This window comes from Narcine bancroftii, chromosome 7, assembly GCF_036971445.1.
Source record: "Narcine bancroftii isolate sNarBan1 chromosome 7, sNarBan1.hap1, whole genome shotgun sequence".
Classification (NCBI taxonomy): Eukaryota; Metazoa; Chordata; class Chondrichthyes; order Torpediniformes; family Narcinidae; genus Narcine; species Narcine bancroftii.
The window spans coordinates 82744525-82765634 of NC_091475.1; the positions used below are offsets into that span (position 1 = coordinate 82744525).

Here is a 21110-nt window from a genome sequence, read left to right on the forward strand (position 1 = left end):
AGGAGCAACCGAAACAATGGGTTGACTTGAACAATTGGGTTTGTGGCTCTTGGGGAAGAGTAGAACTAGGCAGTGCAGGTTTGGAAAACAATATTGAAGGCCACGGGAGATGATGGGAAGTAATGAGTTCAGAGACTGTGTGTGAGATGGTGTCTTGATATTTCTTGGTGGCCTCTTGTTGGAGGGGTAAGTAAGGGGAGGCATCTGAGAACTGCTGTCTGGCATCATCCGGATAGAGATTAGTCCACCAGACCACAACAGCAGCAGACAAGTTTATTGTCATTTGATTGTACCACCTGATGAAACAGCAGGACAAGTATTTCATCTATACAAATAAATAAATAAATATTGTTTTGTAAATCTGGGAGTTTCAGATGGTTAGCTGATCAGTTCCTTCGGTCGTTATCCATTCTCACTGCCAGTGGGAAGAAGCTGTTCCTCAGCCTGGTGGTGCTGGTTCTGATACTCCTGTATCTCTTCCCCAACTGGAGCAGCTGAAAGATGCTATGTGCAGGGTGGAAGGGGTCCTCAATGATTTTGTGCGCCTTCTTCAGACGACGATCCTGGTAGATCATGTTGATGGGGGGGGGGGGGGGGGAAGAAAGACTCCTGTGATCCTCTCTGCCACTCTTATAGTCCTGTGGATTGACCTTGGATCCATTTCTCTGCAGCAGCCCATACCACACTGTGACGAAGCCCACTGGATAGAGTTCTGATAGAAGGTTGACATTGTGGTGATCAGCAGTCACCATAATACAACCTGCCCTTGGCTGCAGGTTTGATATTAAGGTTGGAAATCTCATCCCCAAAGAATGGCTTCCAAAGCCAACGCTTCTTCTCAATATGACAATGTTTGATTCCCGCCCCTTTTTCGCTGGCGGGAACTTGATTCATAAAAAAGCTCACTGATTGTTGAGCACGGCCCCGCCTCCTAGTGACCGGAGGTCGCAACGACACCCATTCATGATGAAAATTGAATCTCCGCCCCTCTCGGCTCCCACCCCCGACTGCAGCGCCCTCGGCCGGTCGGCGTCGACCCTGCGTGTGACGTAACAGCGCGGCCCAGCTTGTGAAGATGGCGGCGGCCGAGTGAGGCGAGCGGCGCCGCACTCCTGGTTCCCGTGTGCTCTGTTCCGCACCGCAGGTGGGCGGCTCGGTCTCTCCCACGTAGTCAGTGTCTGGGGCGGTAGGTGGTGGTGCGAAGTAGCGAGGCGGCAAGGTCTACCCAGGTCTCGGCCCCCACCCCACCCGGAAACATACCGGGCCGGGTCTGGGGGCCGAGGATTGGCCGGCGAGCAGGCCCACCTGGTTAAGGCGGGACCCCAGTCTACGAGCGTGGCCCATGGCCCTCGGTGGGCCTTTCCCCGGAACCTTTCCCTGGGGAAAGACTGCTTCACGGCTTGGTGGCCTGCGACCCCGATTCCCTGAGGTCCAGATCACCATGTCGTCCCATAGCCCTGAGATGGGATCACCCTGCGACCCCAGGGTACGGGATCAATCGGTGGACCTTGAGATGGGGATCACCCTCTGACCCCAGAGGTAGGGAATTCATCCCAAGATGGATTCAACCCCTGAAGAGGGTCTTTCCTCAGGTCTTTGCCTGAGATCTTGCCCCTGAACCTCAATGCGGTGAAGACGTACCAATTTGAGGACTCTTCGCTGCTTTTTGGGGTGGGGTCGGGCTGACCTTGGAACAGGGTTTTTTTTCCTCCATTCCTAGGGCCTTGGGTTTAGAGCTTTGTCTTGGGAGCCAACAATGGTGGTTTGCCCCAGAACTGAGACACAGGAATTCGTTATGGGACTAAGTGGTTTCTCTAGGACCGCAGAAGGAGTCTCTCTGGCACCTGGGGTCGGGGTTCATCCTTAGAGCCTGACATGTGATGTGGAGTTGCCTAGGGCATTCAGGGTAGAATGTTCTCACTGGACCTCGAGACAGTGAGGGCTGCACTTGTTGAGGACTTGCCCCTACCTCTTGAGTGGGATCCTAACCTTGGAGTTTGTCCCTGGGCATTTGGGTTGGAGTTAATTGAAGACTGGGGAGGTGCTTGATGGCATCAAGGCAATGGTGTTTGTGGTTCATGCAGGAGGTGCTTGATGGCATCAAGGCAATGATGTTTGTGGTTCATGTGGGAGGTGCTTGATGGCATCAAGGCAATGGTGTTTGTGGTTCATGGGGGAGGTGCTTGATGGCATGAATGTAATGATGTTTGTGGTTCATGGGACTAAACTGTTCTAATGTACTTTTCTTACGTTGCAGGCTCAGGTTTACATTTGGTATTAATCCCAGGCACGAGAAGCTGCCACTGTTGGCTTGGCCTGTGCCTTGCTCTTGAGACCTGATCTTTGACAGGTGGTAGGAGACCTGGAGTGCTCCCGAGATTCTGGCCTCTTTCTCGGTCCCAGAGGTTTTGACGCTTACTTCCAAACAGAAGAGAATTAGCCAGCATCAAGTGTTGGTACGATGGCTCAGTCTCCAGTGCAGGGTGCTCTCCCTGGGATACAGGTAACAGATGGCAGAGAGTGTGTGTGAGGGTCAGGTGACAGGGTTGTGGGCTGAGGACACAAACTCCTTCCCCAACAATATTGGAACAGGAGAAGGACATTCAAATCAATTCTGCCAGACTGATCAGAGACCGAACTTCACTTACTCTTCTCCACAGACCATTATACTCTGTAAACAAAAATTTCATATCTCCCATCAATTGTCATTTTGAGGTAAGGTCTTCTAGATTTCTCCACCCATTGTGTGCGTTAGTGATTCTAGTTCAGGCCCAATTTTCTAGTTAAGATTACCCCAGACGAATGGTAGAGAGAGTTTACCAGTGCTAGTTTATATAAAAATTTCTGTCAGCATCCCATTATTTAGTTACATGTAGAAGATTCTTTCACAGAACTTGGTTCTGTAGCAGAAAGGACTCCAAGCACAAAATTTTGCAGGCTTCTACCATTTTACTAGATGCTAAATTAAATAAATGTAATGTTCCTTTCTGTCAGAGAGCCTTGGAACAGAGCAACACAGAAACGGGCTCTTTGGCCCATCTAATCTGTGCTAAACTATTAATGTGCCTTACACCAGGACCATAAGCCTCCATCTCCTCCCATCTATGTACCTATTCACATTTTTCTTAAATGTGAAAATTGAGCCCACTTTCACCATTTCAGCTGGTAGTTTGTTCCACGTTCTTACCACTCTGTGTGAAGTTCTCCTGAATGTTCCCTTTAAACATTTCTCATTTTGCCTTTATTCTACGTTCTCTCATTCTTGTTTCATCCAACCTCAATGGAAAAAGCATTCATGCATTTGCCTTTTCTATACTTCCCATAATTTTGCATCTCTCTATCAAATCTCTCCTCATTCTTCTGCACTCAAGGGAAAAATGTCCTAAATTGTTTAAATAACTCATCTTAAGTCCTAGCCACATCCTTTTAAATATTCTCTACACTCTTTGAATCTTGTTGCTATCTTTCCTGTAGTTAGATGAATGTGTTAATCTTCATCCCTCGTTGATTATCATCATAACCTTGTCTTGTGTTCAAAGTGAGATGTGCTTCAGTCAAGTCTACATCATTACCAGGACCACATTTTGTTGCTTGACGTCATCCCTGCTTTAACTCCTCTGCTGAAGCCCTGCCTTTGTTGTTATTAGTCGGCCTCTCTTATTTCGGTCTGTCTAGCAGCAGAAGATGGAGAAAAGTAACAAAGGGCAGATCCTGCATTTGAATGGTGGGACCAGCAAATTCTTGTAAGGATCAGTGCTGAGGCTCAATTATTTAATGCATTTAAAGAAGTGACTTGAACATTAGGAAACTGCTGAAATATTAATCGAATGCAAAACAGCCAAATAAATTTCAATGTAGGCAAATAAAAGTTTGTGCCAGAGGAAAGGTAGAGCACAAAGGAACAAGCCCAAAGAGACTTGGGAGTCCATATATATAGTTCATTAAGAGGTAGATTTATTAGAATGTCAATGAATTGCAAGAGTTAAATTATAAGCTGGGGGTTAAAAAAAAGTGGGATTCTATTTACTGGATAGAATGCTAAGGGCTGATTTAATTGAAGTTTTCATGTCTTTAAATTGGAACTGATGAGGAAGAGGGGGGAAGAGAAGCTGTTTCAGTTGGCTGGACAGAAATTTGATTATTCCCACAAATGATAACTCGTACTTGGTAAATATTAAAGTGATAACCAAAGATGTTAAGGATTTGGGAAGAAAAAAGGTGTTTGCTTGTAGAGCAGCCACAATATTGTGGAATGGTTGAATGCATGAGGGGCTGGCTCTATTCTTGAGTTCTGCATCCAATGTCCTAATTATAATAAGGCCTCAAAAATAAAGCTAGATACTGTGTCTAAGATTCAAACCAAAGTAATGGAAAGATTCAGGTCAGGCAGGATCTGTGAAGGGAGAAATGTTTCTGAAATTTGAGAAAATGGCTATGTCAAGTTCAGAGGAAGAACTGGGGGAATGTGTTCATCAGGAGACCAAGAAGAAACAAATGATACAGCTTAGGGTTATCTGATAGAAGGTGATGGATTGTTAATCCTTCTAGCGAGGTATGTGGAAAGGGAGGAAAGAGAAAGAAGGGAAACCATGCTGGAATTGTGATATACTGAATGCACCACTTACTAGAAATGCCAGGAGATCTGGCAGCTTCTGTCCTCTCTTGGTGCTCCACATCCATTTCTAATTATGAGGATAGGATTTTAAATTTCTCATCCTTTCCATATCCCTTCTCACCCCTCCTTAAAAATCAACTACCACCTATCCTGCATCTTTCCCAGATCTCTGTGCTCCTCCAAATCAGGCCTCTCTGGATTGCATCATTCCATGATGGTTGACTGACTATCAGCAGTTTTGTCTTGACCTCTGACATTCCCTTCTGAAACCTCCTTGAAAGTGCTCCTCAAATCATATCTCTCTGACCAAGCTTTTGGTTACCCTACTTCACATAATCTTTTGTTTGATAATTCCTCTCAGATAGTTTCTTGGACATTTTGCTAAACCTATAGTGTTATTTAAAGAAAAATGTTCTGCAACATTAACCTTTATTAATGGTAAAACGTTGATCATAAGTTTATTGTCAAACACAATGTACATATGCATGAAATTGCTTGCTGTAGTTGAACAGGTACTTTATAGAAAAACTATAATAGTAAATTAATTGGATTCAATTGAAAAAAAAAACAATAAATATATAACAAGAGCCTGATAGCTGTTGGAAAGAATTTATTCTTGAACCAAGAGATACGGGTTTTCAGGCTTTTGGACATAATCATGAGGTTGTAACCAGGGGTGATGGGATCCTTTATCGCCTTGAAGCCGTACCTCACCTCGATATCTGCAATGGATGGGAGGTCAGAGCTTGTGAAGAATTTGCTATGTTCGTTACTTTCTGCACTCTTCTATGTTTCTGGGCATTAGCATTAGAATCTTATGTCAACCAATGATGCAAGTAATCCATAAACATTAAATTAGGATGAAGACTTTCTTGTTTCACAATATTATTTGGGAAGAGTTTTGACAGAGTGAATTTGGTATGACTGATACCAGTGCAGAGGGAGATCAATGACCAGAGGATGTGATTTAAGTAATTGACAAAAGAATCTGGAGAGATACAAGCCTTATTTTGTGCAATGAGTTGTTTTTATATGCAATGAAATATCAATCAAAACAGATTCACAAGTATCCTTCAGAAGGGGAATTTGATAGCTACTTGAGAGGGAAAAATATGCAGGTTTACAGGGTTAAAGTGTGCAGGGAGAACTATCTGAAGATAGTTATGGTATCAAGGGCTGAATGTATACTGTGGTGGGCAAAGGTTGGGTAGCGCTGCCAACTATTAGGTTTTGGTGCACATATTAATAAGTGTTGCATGTCTATACCTTTATAATCAAAATACTGTATGTGAAAAGAGTATATTTGTCTCCACCTTGTGGTTAAGTGTTTGGGTTTGCTGTATCGTGACACTGCTTGACATTTCAAATGCTCAGCTTGACGTGATCTGCTCAGGTGAATGGAGCTTGAAAATCATTATTTGGATTTTGTTACAGACTGCACTGTCAATTTCCTTTTCTAATATTGTCTTTCATTAATTTAATCGTAACAGCCAATCTGGAAAACATTCAGTGTACAAGCAATGTTCTTTGAAGAGTTGTGCAGCAATGCTACTGTGAATTAACTGTCGAATTAATTAATTTGACCTTGTGGTTATATTACATCAACAGTTCACTTGTCTCAACCAGAGATAGCGAATCTATTTCTCCAGGAGTTAATTATATACTTGACTGCAGATGAATCCAAGCATGCAGTTACACTTCTTCCTTTTTTAGCCACGCAATAATATACCTTTAACTATGATCAGGTCTCTGATGATCCAACTTTTAATGAGAAGGTAAAATGGTGCCTTTGTGAAAGTCATACATGGGTGTTGTAGAATGCATTTTACACAGAGCAAGACGCCCCCCCCCCCCCCCCCCCAAATAACAATGTGATGCAGACCTGGTAATCTGCTGTTGTAATGCTCATTGATTGATATGTATTTATCTGATTTTGCAGACAAATCCTCTTACCCTAATCCCCCTTAGTGTCCGCAAGTCAGGAATTTCCTCTTTCCCCCTCTGCAAGATGGTCACCGGTAAATCAATGCAATTTGCAATTAAAAGGAACATCTGTACTTGGCGTATAAGAAAATGTGGCACTTGCCTCATTGAGTTGAATGGAATGAATGCATTTTAAGGAAGGCAGGATACATTCCTCAGAATCAGAATTTATTGTCATGAACAAGTCGTGAAATTCGGTGTTCTGTGGCAGCATCATATGCAAACATTCATATTATAACCATCTTACAACAAATAAAAATAATAAGGCACGAAAAGTAAGGCAGAGTCTTTGGTTCATTGATTATCAGGATCTGATGGCAGTGGGGAAGAATCTGTCCTTGTGCCACTGAATGCTCATCTTTAGGCTCCTTTATCTTTTTCCCGATGGTGGCATGGCCTGGGTGGTGGGGGTCTTTGAGGATAGTGGCTGCTTTTTCAAGACACCACTTCATGTAGATGTCCTCGATGGCTTGAAGTCTGGCATCTGTGATGTAGCAGGCCGAGTTAACAACCCTCTAGAATTTATTCTTGTCCTGAGAGTTGGTGCCAGCAGTGAAGCCACCAGTCAGAATGCTCCCCAGGGTACACTTATAGAAGTTTACATGCCATACTGAATCTCCTCAAGCACCTCAGAGTATAGCCGCTGGCAAGCCTTCTTTGTGACTGCATCAACTTGGAGGCTCCAGGATAGATCCTCCGAGATGTTGACACTCAGGAATCTCCATTACTGAGACCTCGATGAGGACTGGGCTGTGAAGTCCACAATCATCTTGGTTTTGGTGATATTGAGTGCAAGGTTGTTGCCGTTACACCATTCACTGAGCTGGTCTATCTCCCTCCTGTACGCTTCCTCATTGCCGTTTGTGATTCTGCCAACAACTGTGATGTCATCAGCAAGCTTGTAGATGGCACTGGAAATCTCCCTGGCCCCCACAGTCATGGGTGTATAAAGAGTAGAGCAGTGGGATAAGCATGCATCCTTGGGTTGCGCCTGCGTCCTTGGGTTGCGCCTGCGTTGATAATCTGTGAGGAGGAGACATTGTTTCCAATTTGTACTGACTGGTCTTCCGATGAGAAAGTCAAGGATCCAGTTGCAGGGTGGATGGGAATGGGGGGCAGGGGTACAGACACCTAGAGTTTGTAGCTTCTTGACCAGCACTGAGGGAATAATGATATTGAAGGTTGAGCTGTAGTCGATGAAGAGCAGCCATATGTATGAGTTACTATTTTCCAAGTGATCCAGAGCTGAGTGGAGAGCGAGCGCGATTGCATCTGGTGTGGAGCGATTGTGATGATAGGTGATTTGCAGCAGGTCCAGATCTTTGCTTAGGTAGATATTAATTCTGGCCATGACCATGAGGGAGAAGGAGATAAAGAAAATAATAAAATAAGATTTAAAAAAATGCTAGGAGGAGTTTGTGTAGAAAGTGATTCTTTTGAGCAGTATTTCTAGTTTCTGTGATAGGCCAAAACATTGATTTTCAGAAGTAAAGCGATGGCTTCCATTTGTCTCTTAATCTCTCTATCAACAACTCATTCAGCTGAGTGTATAATGTACAATCCTTCTGGAACCTGGGCTGAGCCACCATCCTGGCATTGCATGTGGCCAAGAATGCTTAGCATTATCTCAGTCAAAGGCTTTTCTCTTCTCTTTCTGTCACGGGCATCTCAAGAGCTCGTCCACGTACATGATCTCCAACCTGCTCTTACCATCGTTGAATAGACGTCTTCTTCTTTGGCTTGGCTTCGCGGACGAAGAGTGGAGGGGGTAAATGTCCACGACAGCTGCAGGCTCGTTTGTGGCTGACAAGCCTGATGCGGGACAGGGACGTCTGCAGGGAGAAAAATAACCATTCTTTTCTTTTGTACTACTGGTTGTTTGCAGAAGTTGAAATATGATTTCTGGATTGTATAAAACAGCTGACAGTTATATCATTTAAAATTAATTTTTGATTATCTACATTTAGAAGACAATTCAGAGTTGGTATATTTTGCAAAAAAAAAACTTTGTCTAGCATACTGATACCCATGACTCTTCAGAAAAGTGTTAGCAAGCAAAATTTGATTGCAGCCTAGCAGAATTTTCACCAAATCTAGTTAAAAGTGGTATGCTTCAAAGGACTTAACAAGAAAAGAAATCACAAGGTTTTGGGACTGAATTCTCCGAGATCTGAAACCTTGGCAGCTGAAAGCACGTCTGTCGGCAATACGTTTATAAAAACTCAATTATAGAAGTACTACTTTAGAAAATATCTGTGCCTTAACGTCTGTGGGTGACCTCAAAATTCTATGTAGAAGTTTTATCTTGAAATGAGTCAGCAATGTAGAGCAGAGGAACAAATTATATTTCCAGCAAGTGAGGAATTGCTTGACAAGTGGTGTGCTATTGTAAGATTTACCTGGTGCAAGCTTAATTTGAGAGAGGGGTACTTGCACTTAGAAGATACTCTCAAAGAAAATCAGCTATGCATTTGTATTCAGAAAATACCTTTTGGATACCTTATGAGGTTCTTACCTTTTATCCATTTACATTTTGAATATGGAATACTCTATCTTGGAATTTTGCTAAGTTGAGCAAATTGTGGTCATGGAGCATTTTTCCATCCTTGTTGAATCAATAAGCAACCATGTAACATCTCATTGTGAAATAGCAGCAGATTTTTGGCTTACGTTTTTGAGCTGGGTTCTTTCCCAAAGCAATGTGCTGTGGGGAAACAAGGCCATTTCTAATAAATTTGAGTTTAGTGCTCGATTGATTAAGATGTTTACAAGTCAGCATTTTATATTCGAGTTTATCACGGAGCACTTCATAAACTGCATCAATGTTTTTCCTGTGATTTGGTTTTGGATAAAATGTTCCTGTTATGAGTGGTGAGTTTGGACAGCATTTAGAATTATGTGATGTCCCACAAATACTGCAGTGAACAGAACTTGCTGTGTTCTTCCTGTAGGCCAATGTGGGTGTGTGTGTGTGTATTTATATATACACATGTGTGTAAAATTAGCTGATGGTGTTATTACCAATGACAATGTAGCTATGCAGTGCTTCACAATCTTTACACTGTGTTTCTATCATCTCAAATCCCAAGTTGTTTGGACACCTTTGACGTGGTGATGATTTTGGAATTAGTGTTGGTGATATGCAGAGCAGAGACAGGTTCTTTGGGCTGATTTGTAAGACAAGTCCCCATCTATGCTAAACTTTCAGTATTTCAGATGTATAGATAGATTGATAGACACAGACAAATGGATAGATAGTTAAATTGATTAGTCAAAAAATATAAATGTAATTCGTGTTTATTGTCATTTGATTGTACACACACACAAAACAGTGTGTCCTTGAACCATACCGCATTCATACACTACACCCTACATGCAAACGACTTAGTTACATAGCGATCCAAAATAAATATATTCAAAAATAATGTGAGTTTTTAGAATTGTTCCAACAATCTTACTGCCTACGGGAAGAAGCTGTTTCCCAGCCTGGCAGCACTGATTTTTGTGCTTCTGTGGTGTCTCAAGGATACTGTGGACGGGATGGTAAGTGTCCCCAATGATTCTCTGAGCCCTCTTTAAACTCCACTCCCTGAAGATAACATTGATAGAGAGAAGGGAGACCCCAGTGATTTTTCTCAGCAATTTTGACCTGTGTTCTGATACTTTGCAGCTACCATAACACACTGTGACACAGTGAGCCAGGACACACTGTTGTGCCCCTTGAGAATGCTGTTAGGCTTGTGCATGGTAGCTTTGCCCTTTTCAACCTCGTTAGGAAGTGTTGGTGCTGCTGCATCTTCCTGACTAATGAGGTGTTATGGGTCCAGGATAGGTCACCCTTTAAATGGATGCCAAGGAACTTTGTGCTCTCCATTCTCTCCATGAAGTCCACAATCATCTTCCTCGTCTTGTCCATGTTCAGACTCAATAGATAAAGAGAGACTGCCAGAGAGATAGATAAAAATCATGAGAAGAATAGATCAGGTGTACACAGAGAGTCTTACCAAGAATAGGGGAATTGGTAACCAGAAGACAGATTTAAGGTGAGGAGGAGAGAGATTTTAACAGAAGCCTGAGGGATAACTTTTTTCAAACCAAGAGGGAGGTGTATGGAACAGGCTGCTGGAGGAGATGGTTGAGGTGCAACCTTTAAGAAAAATAAAGGATGGATACATAGATAGGATGGGTTTAGAGCAATGGTTTTCAACCTTTTCTTTCCTCTCACATCACTTTAAGTAATCCTTAGGCCATAGATGCTCTGTGATTAGTAAAGGATGACTTATGATGGTACGTAAGTGGAAAGAAAATGTTTGAAAACAACTGTTTTAATCATACCTAATTAACTCGTAATCTGTACGGCTTCATAAACCTCAAAGAAAATGGGCCATTGACAATTTTTCTCAAACGAAATATATTTCAGTAACAATTGGGTCTAGAGCTGTGGTTCTCAACTTTTTTTTCCCCACTCATCTCACTGAGTATCAGAAGGGGTGAAAGTTGGAGACCTACAAGTGACTGCAGACAGTAATCTGGGGCAGCAAAGACTGATGTAGAAACTCAGCAGGTTGAGCAGCATTAGTGGGAGAAGAAGAATGGTCAATGTTTTAGGCTGGATCCCTTAATCTGGCATGAAAGTCAGATTGTCAAGTAAATGTGATCCATGTAGACTTGATTCTTTAATTTTCTAATTCAATGAATGAGGCAAATGTCATAAATCCAAAGAAAAATTTGGGTCTTTCATCTTCATCCAGAGAACGGCGAGAAATAACTGTCCTGAGTCAGTTTGAAGCATTACAAAGGAGGATTAAAGGGGAGCTGGCCAGCATTGTCTATGACCTGCTGAGCTGAAAAGTGGTGGTCTTGAAATAGTTTGTGGTTCAGATTAATGTAATTTGGGGACATTCAAGAGCCTGTTAATTGTTGGTGAAAAATAAAACTCTTCTGGAACCTAGAGGTTCTGCACCTTTTACTTGGAGGTAGCAGTAAGAAGAGGTTGTGATCAGGGTGATGAGGGTCCTTTATAATGTTGGCTGCTCTAACACAAGAAAAATTCCATGACCCCTAATGAAGAGTAAGAGAATTCTCTATTGGCTGGTATTAATCACCCAACGCTTCCAAAGTCATGGCTCAGTTGACCAGACCTAGTTTATAGGAAGTTGCTGTCTAACCTAGCTGTGATGCTTCCCACATGAAAACACAGGCTCCATTTTATTAGCTCTCAAGGGATGAACTTGTGAAATGTATGAATTAAATTGAAGTTCTTTCATTATATGTTTGTCACCTTGTGTTTCTCAGAATTATTTTCTTTTCCTTAGAATTTAAAAGCTGATCCTGAACAATTGTTTACAAAACTGGAGAAGATTGGCAAAGGCTCTTTTGGTGAAGTTTTCAAAGGAATAGACAACCGGACTCAAAAAATTGTGGCCATAAAAAATATTGACCTGGAAGAAGCCGAAGATGAAATTGAAGATATTCAGCAGGAAATAACTGTCCTGAGTCAGTGTGATAGTCCATATGTTACAAAATACTATGGCTCCTACCTGAAGGTGAGGTCTTTCAGTGACTTATTGGTGGTAGTTGGATATGATTTTCTTCAGACACTATTTGTTGTTGGGATTTTCAGAAATTTGGTTAATCCTTCTTGGGATATGGCTGGTTGAATTTTAGGGCATTTCAGAGGGAAATTGAAAGTTGAGAGTAATGTATTCCCCCATCTGCTCTAGGCTAATTGGAAGGCAATTTGAGCAACCAAACTGTTGCAACAGATATCTGCTGGTCGGATAGTGAGGATTGTACACTGTTAACATAAATTTGGTGGGATTTGAATCCATGTCTTCAGATCAGTGGCCTCAACATTTGATAGTTTCCAGTGCTGATCTTAATATTTCACCAGTTAAATTTGGAAGTAAAATTCATTGAATGAAAATGTAGCAAGATCGTTGTTGCTGTTAAGGGTATGCTGAGAGCTTCTTGATTTTCTCAACCACTTGCTGTCAGGGTAAGATGCACAAACTTGTTGGTTCCCTGAGTGAGACTGAATCATTAGATGATCCATGTTATGGTTACTTTAAGTAATGAGAACTATTGAATTAGAATGATAAAGCAGCCCTTGACCTCAATTAACCTTCAACTGAATTGAGGGTCTGTGACAAAGTAAGCACAGTAAGAGCACTTTATCCACTCGATCCAAATCCCTTAATGTTCTCTCTGGAATATTATCCAAGGAACCATTCCCATTAATTTAGTTTGGATTTTGTACAATGGGCCACGTTCTTTCTATAATGGGGTAACCAGAAATGAATGCAATATTCCAGGTGAGGCTTTTATAAAGGTGCACCATGATTTTCATGCTTTTGTTCTCTGTGCCCTGTTGATAGAGCTCATGGTTTTATATGCATTATTAACTGCTTTTTCAACTTGCCCTGCCTCATTCAATGATGTGTGCCCATGTTCCCAAGTACCTCAACACTTGCCCCCTTTTTTCAAAACAGTAATCTTTATATTGCCTCTCCTTGGTCTTCTTAACACAATGCATCACCTTGCATACGTCTCCACGAGAAACATCATCTGCTGGATATTTGCTCTTTTCACCAGCACGTTTACATTCAGATCCAACTTCTCACTATCGTTTCAAAGCACTTTCATACTTTAGGTCACCTGAAAGTTTAGACATTGGGTCTTGCAACCCCCAAGTCTATGTCATTCATATAAGTTTAAACAAAAAACTGGCCCACAGCTTCAAATTTTCCCCCAAAATTATTCACCTTCCTCCTGTTATAGAAGTAACCAATTACCAGAATTCTGTTGCTTGTATCATAGCCAACTTTGTTCTTGTGTTATTGCTATAACTTTTATGCAAGGTGCTGATTGATGAAGTCTTTTATGTGGCATCTTGTCAAAAGTTTTTGGAATTCAAAATCCACTGAATTAGCTCATCAAACAATTTCATTTAGTTAAACATGATGTTCTTTAATAAATGTATGCTGGCTTGCCTTAATTAATCAATTTACATGTGACTTTTCCGCATTTTCAGATCACTGTTTCAAAAACTTTCCCATCATTGAAGTTAAAATGACTGGCCTGTATGAGTTAAGTTTATCCCTCGAATTTCTCATTATGGGAGCCAAAAGCTTACACCACAAACTGATGAATCCATCAGGGAATTTGGTGGGAGGCGGAGAGGGGAGGGATAGAATATTCCTTTCCCTAGAGTGTAATGAGAATCTGTCATTCACTGTCAAGACAACAGTGGAAGCAAATAGCAGAGATGTATCTTGGGTGAAGTTATGCATACAGGTAGGAATTTGAAGAGGAGCTTGGGGAGCAGATATTTCAGTTGGTAAGTTATCTGTTTTGGTGCTATAAATCTTTATTTTTCTTTGGCTTGGCTTCACGGATGAAGATTTATGGAGGGGTAATGTCCACGTCAGCTCGTTTGTGGCTGACAAGTCCGATGCGGGACAGGCAGACACGGTTGCAGCGGTTGCAAGGGAAAATTGGTTGGTTGGGGTTGGGTGTTGGGTTTTTCCTCCTTTGTCTTTTGTCAGTGAGGTGGGCTCTGCGGTCTTCTTCAAAGGAGGTCGCTGCCCGCCGAACTGTGAGGCGCCAAGATGCACAGTTTGAGGCGATATCAGCCCACTGGCGGTGGTCAATGTGGCAGGCACCAAGAGATTTCTTTAGGCAGTCCTTGTACCTCTTTGATGCACCTCTGTGATGGTGGCCAGTGGAGAGCTCGCCATATAACACGATCTTGGGAAGGCGATGGTCCTCCATTCTGGAGACGTGACCTACCCAACGCAGTTGGATCTTCAGCAGCGTGGATTCAATGCTATCGGCCTCTGCCATCTCGAGTACTTTGATGTTAGGGATGAAGTCACTCCAATGAATGTTGAGGATGGAGCGGAGACATCGCTGGTGGAAGTGTTCTAGGAGCCGTAGGTTAAAAAGGCGAGAAATCAGACTGCTCAAACTACAGGGGAATCACGCTGCTCTCCATTGCAGGCAAAATCTTCGCTAGGATTCTCCTAAATAGAATAATACCTAGTGTCGCCGAGAATGTTCTCCCAGAATCACAGTGCGGCTTTTGCGCAAACAGAGGAACTACTGACGTGGTCTTTGCCCTCAGGCAGCTCCAAGAAAAGTGCAGAGAACAAAACAAAGGTGCTATAAATACAGTTTAATAAACCTGTATGTGACATTCGTTGTGTAGAAGTCTCATAGATCCTGAAGCAATTTTCAAATTGATATTAAAAGCAAGTGGAATAACACACAGTAGGTTTGTCAAAACATAGTTATAAGACCATTTTTGGGGTGTTTATTTTAATGGTTAGATACCTGCTGTTGTAGCAAAAGAATTGTCTGATTTTGTGTACAAAATGTCACGGAACATTGTCTTGGAGGAGCAGAAAACCATCTGCTCGAGAAACATGATGGGTCAAGCAGCATCTGTGGGAGGGAAAGGAATTGTTGATGTTTTGAAACCTTTCAACCCTAATCCCTGATCCTGCCTTGGATGCTTTGCTCAACCTCCAGCAAATAGTTTTTGCTCCAGGTTCCAGTGCCTGGAGAATTCGCACAGCTCATTGAGGTGCTGGAGGAACTCAGCAGGTCAGGCAACATCCATGGAGAGTGATAGGCAATTGATGTTTCAAGCCTCAGCCCTCCTTCGGGAGTGATAAAATTCGAGCTTTTACCTGAATAGGAAGGTGGGTGGAGGAAAAGGGATAGGAACATGGGCTCTTGAAGAGAAAGCAGCTGAGGTGATGACAGTTTTGTAGAGTTTGGAGATAAAGCCAAAACAATTCGGGCAGGATTTGGGAAGAGATAAGTAGTTAACAGTTCTTGCTGGTGACCTTCCTTGAATTGGAAATTGTTTTTTTAAATGAGAAGTTTGTAGCCAAATGCAGAGCCAAGGAAATAATGATACAGGGAAAATCATTAGAAACTGGTTGGGTAGAAAACGAGAATTTTTTATTTTAAAAAATGAGCAAGGCAGGGGGATGATAATATGGCAAATGAAGTACCCAGCATATTCTATGAAATTTTCCTCTAGGTTGTGAACCTATCAGAACTTTTCCTTAATGACTTGATTGTTTTATTGTCATCAATAGAGGATGAGCAAATGTAGGTTCTTGGGAGTCACTATCTCGGAAGATCTTTCCTGGAACCAACACACCAATGGCATCATGAAGAAAGCCTCTACTTCCTCAGGAGTTTGCGGAGGAGCTAGTGGAGTTGTTCAAGTGAACTGGTACGGACTTGAAGGGCCGACATGGCCTGTTTCCGTGCTGTAAATGGTTATATGGAAGTAGCAAAAGGGGGCTTAGAAGGAGTCTAAATGGTAACAATAGAACAGTTTTTCAACAGTAACTTCTCTCCAGAAGTACTTCTTTGCCTGTGAAGCATACTGGGATGAACTGATATCCAATGGAAGTTAGCTTTCATTTTGCACAGGGAAAACATTGCAAATCTGGTTCCCATAGGTAGGAATGTGCCCCAATAAAGATGGGAAACAGTTGTGGAGCACTCAGTTCATGCTTGGGAGTGGTGGAAGTTGGTATTCAGTACCTCCTCCCTCTGGTTGGGGCTGGTTTGGGATGTATCTGTCAATCACTTGCATGGTGCTGGGGTTGGATTTTCAGTCTCTATTGTTTTGCTTTTATGAATTCCTTCAGAAGACGAGTGTTAAAATGAAGGGATCGCTGTGCTCTATGGTTGAGCTCCAAGCTCCTCTCCTGTCTTTCCAGCTGACAAAGTTGATATGTCGCTCGATATATATTTTTAATCAACAAATTCCCACGAATCAACAAATCATCCATTATTATCCTAACCTGAAAGCTTATTAACTGAGGTCCTTATACAAAGCCACATTTGCTATCTATATAATATTTGTACTGTAAAATCCTCATTATCCAGCGTCGTGGATGCCAGAAATGCAAATTTTCCTGTTGACTGAGACTCACGCTTACAACGGCTCTGTACACGCTGATCTTTGTGTGTTTCTTCAGGTGGTTGTTTTTCCAGACTCTTTTGTGTAGTCTTCCAAAGGCACTATTTGCCTTGGCGAGTCTGTTGTCTATCTCTTTGTCGATCCTTGCATCGGATGAAATGGTGCAGCTGAGGTAGGTAAACTGGTTGACAGTTTTGAGTTCAGTGTGCCCGATGGCGATGTGGGGGGGCTGGTAGTCATGGTGGGGAGCTGGCTGATGGAGGACCTCAGTTTTCTTCAGGCTGACTTCCAGGCCAAACATTTTGGCAGGACGTCATGTGCTGGAGAGCTGGCTCTGAATGGGCAACTAAAGCGGCATCGTCCTCAAAGAGTAGTTCATGGAAAAGTTGCTCTTGTGTCTTGGTGTGAGCTTGCAGGCGCCTCAGATTGAAGAGACTGCCATCCGTGCGGTACCGGATGTAAACACCGTCTTCATTGTTGAGGTCTTTCATGGCTTGTTTCAGCATCATGCTGAAGAAGATAGTAAAGAGGGTTGGTGCAAGGACGCAGCCTTGCTTCACGCCGTTGTCAATGGAGAAAGGTTCGGAGAGCTCATTGCTGTATCTGACCCAACTTTGTTGGTTTTCGTGCAGTTGGATAACCATGTTGAGGAACTTGGGGGGGCATCCGAGGCGCTCTAATATTTGCCAAAGCCCTTTCCTGCTCACGGTGTCGAAGGCTTTGGTGAGGTCAACAAAGGTGATGTAGAGTCCTTTGTTTTGTTCTCTGCACTTTTCTTGGAGCTGTCTGAGGGCAAAGACCATGTCAGTAGTTCCTCTGTTTGCGTGAAAGCCACTGTGATTCTGGGAGGACATTTTTGGCAACACTAGGTATTAGTCTATTAAGGAAAATCCTAGCGAAGATTTTGCCTGAAATGGAGAGCAGCGTGATTCCCCTGTAGTTTGAGCAGTCTGATTTCTCGCCTTTGTTTTTGTACAGGGTGATGATGATGGCATCACGAAGGACCTGAGGCAGCTTTCCTTGGTCCCAGCAGAGCATGAAAAACTCATGCAGTTTGGTATGCAGAGCTTTGCCGCCAGCCTTCCAGACCTCTGGGTGGATTCCATCCATACCTGCTGCTTTGCCACTTTTCAGTTTTTCAATTGCCTTATATGTCTCTTCCCGGGTAAGGACCTCATCCAGCTCTAGCCTCAAGGGTTGTTGAGGGAGCTGGAGCAGGGCGGATTCTTGGACTGAGCGGTTGGCACTGAAAAGGGATTGGAAGTGTTCTGACCATCGATTGAGGATGGAGATCTTGTTGCTGAGGAGAATCCTGTTCGGCTCCGAATCATGGGTCCTCTACCGACATCACCTACGGCTCCTAGAACGCTTCCATCAGCGCTGTCTCCGCTCCATCCTCAACATTCATTGGAATGACTTCATCACCAACATTGAAGTACTCGAGCTGGCAGAGTCCGCACGCATCGAATCCATGCTGCTGAAGACCCAACTGCGCTGGGTGGGTCACGTCTCCAGAATGGAGGACCATCGCCTTCCCAAGATCGTGTTCTATGACGAGCTCTCCACTGGCTACCGAGACAGAGGTGCACCAAAGAAGAGGTACAAGGATTGCTTAAAGAAATCTCTTGGTGCCTGCCACATTGACCACCGCCAGTGGGCTGATATCAACTCCAACCGTGCATCTTGGCGCCTCACAGTTCGGCGGGCAGCAACCTCTTTTGAAGAAGACCGCAGAGTCCACCTCACTGACAAAAGACAAAGGAGGAAAAGCCCAACACCAACCCCAACCAACTAATTTTCCCTTGCAACCGCTGCAACCGTGTCTGCCTGTCCCGCATCGGACTTGTCAGTCACCAACGAGCCTGCAGCAGACGTGGACATACCCCTCCATAAATCTTCGTCCGCGAAGCCAAGCCAAAGAATAAAGATATACATTCTTACTCAGCAGAGATAGGGTGACACTTTGGGAAAGTATCCTCAGTAGTGAGCGACATTGACCAGCTCTTCATCTTGATGTCCGATCAATCCCTCGGTGCACCTTCCATGCACTTTCAACCTGACTCACCTCCACGTCAGTGTCCCAGCCAGACCCTTGGCGCACTGTCCTTGTGCTGACAACTTGACTCCCCTCCATGCAAGCGTCCCAATCAAGCCCTCAGTGAAACCCAGCTCACCTCCATGCAAGTGTTCCAGTCAGGCCCTCAGTACACCTTCCTCGCGCTGACAACCTGACCCACCTCTACGCAAATGTCCTGATCAGGCCCCCAGTGAAACCTGACTCACCTCCATGCAATTTGAGCCTCCTTCGCGAGTGCTGTAGCAGCAATGAACTAGCTACTAAGCTAAAGGTGCCATCGTCATAATTTAGCCCCCCCCCCCCCCCCCCAAGTTTGGAGATAAAGCCTTACTAACCAGGCAGAGATAGGGAGACATTTGGGAGAGTTGCCCCAGTGGCGAGTGGCACTGGCTTGCTCTTCATCCTGAATGCTGCCATTTATTTCAAATACAGCTTTATTAAAACTTTATTGAAGCAGCTGCTGCAGGTGGGGCATGGCCAGGGTGCTCCGCCGACTGAATGTTTGCGCCCAATGGGTTGTCTGTGCCTTCAAAGAACATTTACTTCTACAATTTTAAACTTACTTAATTTTTGGGAATTCAAATTCCCTGCATCATGATGGGCTTTCGAAAACCTCAGTGATAAACTTCTGACCTGTTTCAGAGGCCAGAAATTCCTGGAAAAATTAAGCGCTCATGAAGCAGACCATTATTATGGTGGGAAAATAATCTTGTGGGAGGGAGAGGTAATCTGAATTATAAATAAGCACAAATTGCTTGCTGTTTTGCCATCAACCTCTCTCAATTTGACCATTGGCAGTGAGCCTTCCACTGTCGTGAGAATACTGAATTTGTTCCATGTTTACAGATTAATGTTGTTACAGCCATTTGATTTTGATCATTTGTATTTGAAAGATCCAGTAAATGAAATAATGTGAGGTCCTCAAACTATAGTCCAAGGAGCAAACTGTCAATAGCCAATTCTCTCAAATGGTTAATTGTTCTGAGATGTATTGTTTTGTTTCATTGCTTTTTCTGTCTGAATCCATTCCTCCTTCCCCATGTTTATCTCTGATTCACCATATTTCTTACAATGTTCCTGTATTGATCCATACCACATGGCTTTGTGATAAAATAGAATATGCAGGAAACACTCACCAGCCACATGTCTAAATATCCTTTAAATGTTATAGTTGATCCTACCTCTACCACTTCTGACAGATCGTTCAATATAGACACTACCCTCTGGGTGTGGAAGGTGCTCCTTGGGTTTCCTTTTTGAATCTTTCCCCTCTCACCTTTAATCCAGTCTCTTTAAGGACATTTGCTAAGGATATTTTATGGCCCCTTTGTGCCCTCTTAATTCTGTTTGTTTTTTTTCCTGCATCCTTTGCATTCCTCAAGGGCCTTGTCCATTTAAGCTTTCTGAGAGAATGGGGGTGGGGGGGGGGGGGAGTAATCTTATAGAGATGTGTAAAGTGATGAAAGGAATAAGTAAGATAGAAGGAGAGAGTTGCTTTCACTGGTAATTAAGACTATAAGTAAGGGACAGCCTCAAGTTTTGAGGGAATAGATTTAAGATGGCGATAAGGAGGAACTGCTTCTCTGAGAGTAGTGCATCTGTGGAATTATCTGCCCAAGGAAGCAGTAGAGGCTGCCTCACTAAAGATTAGTACAGAATAGGGAAATTATGGGACTGGATGGGCAAGTGGAGCTAAGTCCATAGCCAGATCAGCCATGATGTTATTGAATGGTGGAGCAGGCTCAATGGGCCTGTTTCTTATGCTCTTATTCTGAAAGTTGCCACTTCCCAGTTAAAAATTTTTAAGCAAATCTGATCATCTGGCCAAACTAGAGCAGTGTTCTTGCACAGTAATTTAATGTGTGGATCAGAAGTTCGAATATTTGTAGCTCTACTAACATCCCATTGCTGGGTGTGGGAATTTGCTGTAAGCAAATCAGTTACAGTATTTTCTGAATTGGAAATGTTCCTGATATTGGGGATTCCAGAACAAGGAGACAAAGGTCTAAGAATAAGGGGAAGTTATTTAGGACTGAGATGAGGAGAAACTTTGTCACTCAGAGTTGTGAACTTGTGGCATACCCCATCACAGAGATTTATTGAGCCAGGTTCATTAGATATATTCAAAAGGGAGTTGGATATGGCCCAGTTTGCTAAAGAGATCAAGTGGTATTGGGAGAAAGTGGGAAAGCTGAAGACATGTGATGAACCATGATTGTATTGAAAGGTGATGCAGGCTCAAGTGACTGAGCAGCCTACTTGTTGACCATAGAACATTACAACACAGTACAGGCCCTTCAGTCTACAATGTTGTGCTGACCAATGTAAACCTTCTCCACAGCAGTCTAGTTTTTCCCTACCTCACACCCATAATACTATTTTTCTTGCATTTCTATGCCTATCCAAGAGTCTTTTGAAAGTCCCTTTTGTAGCAGCCTCCACCATTACCCCATGTGATGCATTCCAGGCACCCACCTTTCTCTGTA

The 21110-nt window shown here is 43.1% G+C and overlaps 1 protein-coding gene across 2 annotated transcripts in view; it reads left to right on the forward strand.

The window, feature by feature from the left end:
- Nucleotides 1–1036: 1036 nt before the first annotated feature.
- LOC138739083 (serine/threonine-protein kinase 24) overlaps nucleotides 1037–21110 on the forward strand; it is a 50855-nt gene continuing 30781 nt past the window's right edge. For both annotated transcript variants that reach the window (XM_069890542.1, XM_069890541.1), the window contains exons 1-3: nucleotides 1037–1144; nucleotides 2258–2503; nucleotides 11914–12144. In XM_069890542.1, the coding sequence (XP_069746643.1) occupies nucleotides 2462–2503; nucleotides 11914–12144 (273 nt within the window). In that variant the 5' untranslated portion in view covers nucleotides 1037–1144; nucleotides 2258–2461. The remainder of the gene's footprint in view (nucleotides 1145–2257; nucleotides 2504–11913; nucleotides 12145–21110) is intronic.